The sequence below is a fragment of the Osmia bicornis genome, unplaced genomic scaffold (assembly GCF_907164935.1).
Source record: "Osmia bicornis bicornis unplaced genomic scaffold, iOsmBic2.1, whole genome shotgun sequence".
NCBI lineage: Eukaryota > Metazoa > Arthropoda > Insecta > Hymenoptera > Megachilidae > Osmia > Osmia bicornis.
The window spans coordinates 5153742-5158162 of NW_025791458.1; the positions used below are offsets into that span (position 1 = coordinate 5153742).

The 4421-nt window shown below is 46.8% G+C and overlaps 1 protein-coding gene across 1 annotated transcript; it reads right to left on the reverse strand.

Moving 5' to 3' along the window:
• Positions 1–2753: 2753 nt before the first annotated feature.
• LOC114882327 (SCF E3 ubiquitin ligase complex F-box protein grrA-like) lies at positions 2754–3941 on the reverse strand. Its single transcript, XM_029199217.2, has one exon. The coding sequence runs from the start codon at positions 3939–3941 to the stop codon at positions 2754–2756; it is 1188 nt and encodes a 395-aa protein (XP_029055050.2).
• Positions 3942–4421: the final 480 nt, after the last annotated feature.

Below are 4421 nucleotides of genomic sequence, written 5' to 3' on the forward strand. Positions count from 1 at the left end.
TCTAAGAGGCGAAGCAATACGCCGCCAGGACTTTGAAATATTAAGGAGCGTGTTACGTCGCGTGCGAGATACGGCGCGTGACGTACAAAAATAAAAATAAAAAAAGAAAAAGAAAATTGATTGATGATTGATACGCGGATGAGAACGGTATTTTTCGCTGCCACCAGTCCCAATCGCGCTCGACGATGTTAGGTCGATAACGATCAGAACAATTCAAAAAGAATCGTTTAATTTGAAGTAAGATTCTGAATGTAATTATTGAGTTCGTCAATACTCTGGTCCTATACAGGCCCCTCGTGTGAATTCGTGCAAGAAGGTAGGTGTGTTATTAAGGAAATGTTAAGGTGCTTGAATGCAAATTATTAGAAAACTGAATATAGGTAAGATGTGTATAATTCTGAGAAAGATAATTACAAAAATATTTTGTTTAACAAAATGTGCGAGCTGTATGAAATATATGAATAAAATGTTAGAAAATAATATGTTAGAACTGACAGGAAAACTGACAGGAAAAAGCAAACTTGGTTTTTGATGATCATGATTCGAACTTCGGTGTTTCGTTTTATTATATTTTTCTTTTACGAACCGAAGGAAGACGGACCCAGTTGGATACTTCCAGGAACTAACGGTCTCATGGGCCGTCTTCGTGCGCGTATAGACGGAAAATTATACTATTGATTACCTCGATTTTTACAATTAGAACGGGTCGATCTAGTTGGATACTTCCAGGACTAGCAGTCTCTCAGATTACCGTTTTGCCCTCACTCGACACCAGATTCGTTGTGTTAACGAAGATATAAAATGTGCAACTCACCAATTCGATGTAATACAAAAGGAAAAATATTTGCAATATGTTCGATATACTGGATGCTGTGGTGATGGTCTGAAATCTGGAAAATCGAAGAGAGGATGAGAACTATTTGCACACGCACTACGCGTCCGCGTTTGAGCCTTAGATATTCACGGCGTTACGGATACGAAATACAATTAACAATATACGAAATACGACGCGACGTGAAAAGAAATATAATTATTAACGCACGATTTAAAATGGAAAGAGAAAAAGGATAGAAATTGAAAAGTGTAAAAGATTTTACGCATCCGTTTGAGTCTTTGACACGATAATCGCGAATTGACACACTCCCGACACTCTGCCTCGTTACACGGAGGAATTTTGCCGGGCAATCCGATATCGCGATATCATAGACAACTCTGTCTCTACGCGGACACGGGCTCCCCGTCACGTACCTTGCGATTTTTCGACGAAGAGTGATTTGCCTCAGTCAAGCGATCGTATCTCAGGGTTCGACCCGCGATCATGGGCCCAAAGTGGGGACATCATTTGGCAAATTGGGGTACGCGTCGTAGGGGAAGGCCCGCGCGTATTGGTTTTATCTAGGCACGTTTCCCGAGTTCTGATCCCTCCTTGACCTTCTTCTGACTCTGTCTAATGGTTGACCGTCTTTCTCTTTTACCCCTACAGTGCTTCGTGAATTTCGTTCGTCGTAATTTCTATGCGTTCTAGAATCTTCGAAATACTTTTATTTGATCTTATTCGGTTCTTAATTAATTAACGAAGTTTTTAGGAACGAACTCTGGTGTCGATTAACGTTTTATTTTATGTTAATTGTTATAATATTCGCGTAAATAATAGTATTAGGGCTTTGTTTCATTCGAGGTATTTTATAATCGATGTTTGTTTTATTACACGCATTTTCCGGCTTCCGTGACAAAGAGATCGATGTTTTAATTTCAATAGTTTCGGGAACATTCTATTCGCGTTTTCGTAAGTTCGCGCATATCGAATAATATACATATATCCGTTAACATATTCTCGGAATTTGTTCCAGAACATTGCTTGGCAGTTTTTGTTGCCTATTTGTGACAATACGCGTATACGATCCCCGTCGACCGTTGTCTCGAACGTTCCTAAACGTTCGTCGACGTTTTCAAACTCTCAGTGGTTGTCACGCAAACCTCGCTTTTCATTCCCATTCAGATCATTTTATAATATTTCAACCAAATCACTTTCAGTCTTTATTGCACTCATTCTCCCGTGGAAGGACCGGCTGACGCATGCTTTACAGGTATGAGAGGTATCCGCTTGTAAAATAAGGGCGAAAATCGCATTTTCTTTATTCTGCGCAGTTAAGCTGGGATTCCTCCATGTGCGTCGCACTGCTTAACCGCGCGGCGAAGGATGTTTATGATACCTCTCCTTGACCTTAACGGTTTCAAATTTCTGTACATTTCCAAACATAGTTCCAACGGCAATCGTCCCAAGGAAGATTAATTTGTATCATTTGAAAGAGCCAAATATAGCCTTCTTCGTTTTCCTCGCCTGGGATACTTCCAAGTGCGTCGCACCGGCAAGGCACACAAATTAGGTATACTGGAAAGTAGCTATTGAAAACGAAATAAAAGAGTAAAAGGAAAAGAAAAGGTCGATTTCAATCTCAAACTCCTTTCTCGTGTTCTCGTGTGGAATACCTTCACGTGCATGCGCACCTGACGAAGAAGCACGAGATCGGAGGAGCGCGAACAGAAACGGAAAATTTAGAAAAATGAGGCCCTTCCTTGCATCCCTCACGTGGAATACTTTCAAATGCTGCGCACCCGATGAGGAACGCGAGGTCGAGTTGATAAAAATTCAGCCCGGACGTAACAATACCCCCCCTTAAAACCATTGCCGTCCCCGGCAATGTGGGGGTGCGTACGCGTGGTGGTATCGCGACGAGTCCGCCCTACCGCGCCTACGCTAAAATAGGCTGATACGCCCGATCGAAAAAGACCCGAAGCAACAGGGATTGTCGGACCCTCGCGAAGCGATTAGCGCCCGTTTCGCCCACCCACAAGCTCAACACTGCGGATCTCCCTTCTCGGCGTACTATCTCTGTGACTCCCACGACGGTTTGCTGCGTCACCCCTTGGCAGCCTTCGATGTTGAGGCGCACCAGAGCTGGGCAACCCCTGACCACCTGGCATACGTCCTCGTCCGTTATTCCAGAGGAGTCCCTACACTGGACCTCCTGTAAAGTCCTTATTGATCCTAGGGGTTGAATGCCCACTGAAGGGTGCAGATTGCACAAATGTATTTCCCTCAGTTTAGGTAGTGTCGGCAGTTCTTCCAGGGCGAACTGCCCGCGTATGTTAGAACAGCCCGAGAGATCCAATTGCTCAAGCTCCTTCAAATGTTCCCCAATTTGTATTAGTAGGGAATTCGACACCCAACCGCAGAAACGTAAATGCAGGGTGTGGAGACGAGTGAACGCTTCCGCTAGCGAAGTTCCCGCGTCCGCTGGTCCTATGTTCAGCTCTACGTATGGTGCCTGTAGATCTTCCGGCACCTCAATATCTTCTAACTCCGGATCTAACATAACAGGATCGAAGCTTATCCCAATAATTTTTAGGTCCTCCAAGGTGTTGTGGAGGGCCTGATTTGCTACGAGCTGATGAAGTGGCTCTTCTGATGTTAGTCCGTCACAGTGGGAGAGCTCGAGACCGGCGAGAGCGCTTAATCGACCAAACGCAGCAGCTAACGGCGCTGGAAGCACCGACGGACACTGGCAGAGCCGCAAGGTCCTGAGTGCCGGGGTCACTTGAAACAACGACTTCCCCTGGAACTCCGTTGCTTTCGCCCCGAAGTCCAGGAGCTGCGTCGCCGCTCCAAGCAATCCCGTCAACTCAGGGTCCAAATGGCCATGATAGGGTCCCAAAGAAATCTTTCGCAAGTTTGTGGCTATCGGAATTAGGTCGCGTATCGCGGGAGGACGGACCGTTGCCCCGGATAAATCAACGTTTGTTAAGAAGGGGCACCCCCTTACAGCGATGGCAAGTGCCTGAGGGCTAAGGTTTCCGGTCACCGCTCGATCCGATAGGCGTAGGCTGACGATGTAGGGGCCCATCCTTTTGACAGCCCAATGGAAGGTGGCGGTCGTCATTCTCCTACCAAATTGATATTCGGGCCAGCGCCAATCCTGCGGGTCAAGATCCTGGATAGTCGAATACGAGGCGAGAGCTCCTGCTCTCCAACCCCGGCACACACACTCCATGCGTGCACGGTCCTCAAACCGGAGCAGACGAGCGATGCGGACTACGACCTCCATCGGCAACAGAGGGAAGTAAGGGCGCTCCCATCCCGGAAATGGATTTGGCCTCCGGCCTGGGCTGCAGCAGATTTGATTCGTGCCATGAATCAGCCTCCTTCACAGTCAATTTTCGCTTATGCAGCGTCGGGCTGGTATCCTTAGCCCATCGGATGGCCGCCATAGCTTCCTCGCACGTTGGGAAGGTCACGAACGCCATCGTCCCGGTCGGCTTACGGATAATAACCGCATGTTCCGGATGATAGTCCTTGAAAATCTTCATCAGCAGGTTCTCGCGCGTGAACGGGGCCAAATTGGCCACGAAAACGCGCCTTT

What these genes read in the sequence shown, in the direction of transcription:
- LOC114882327 (XM_029199217.2), bottom strand. Translation starts at nt 3,941, where the DNA reads ATGACGACCGCCACCTTCCATTGGGCTGTCAAAAGGATGGGCCCCTAC.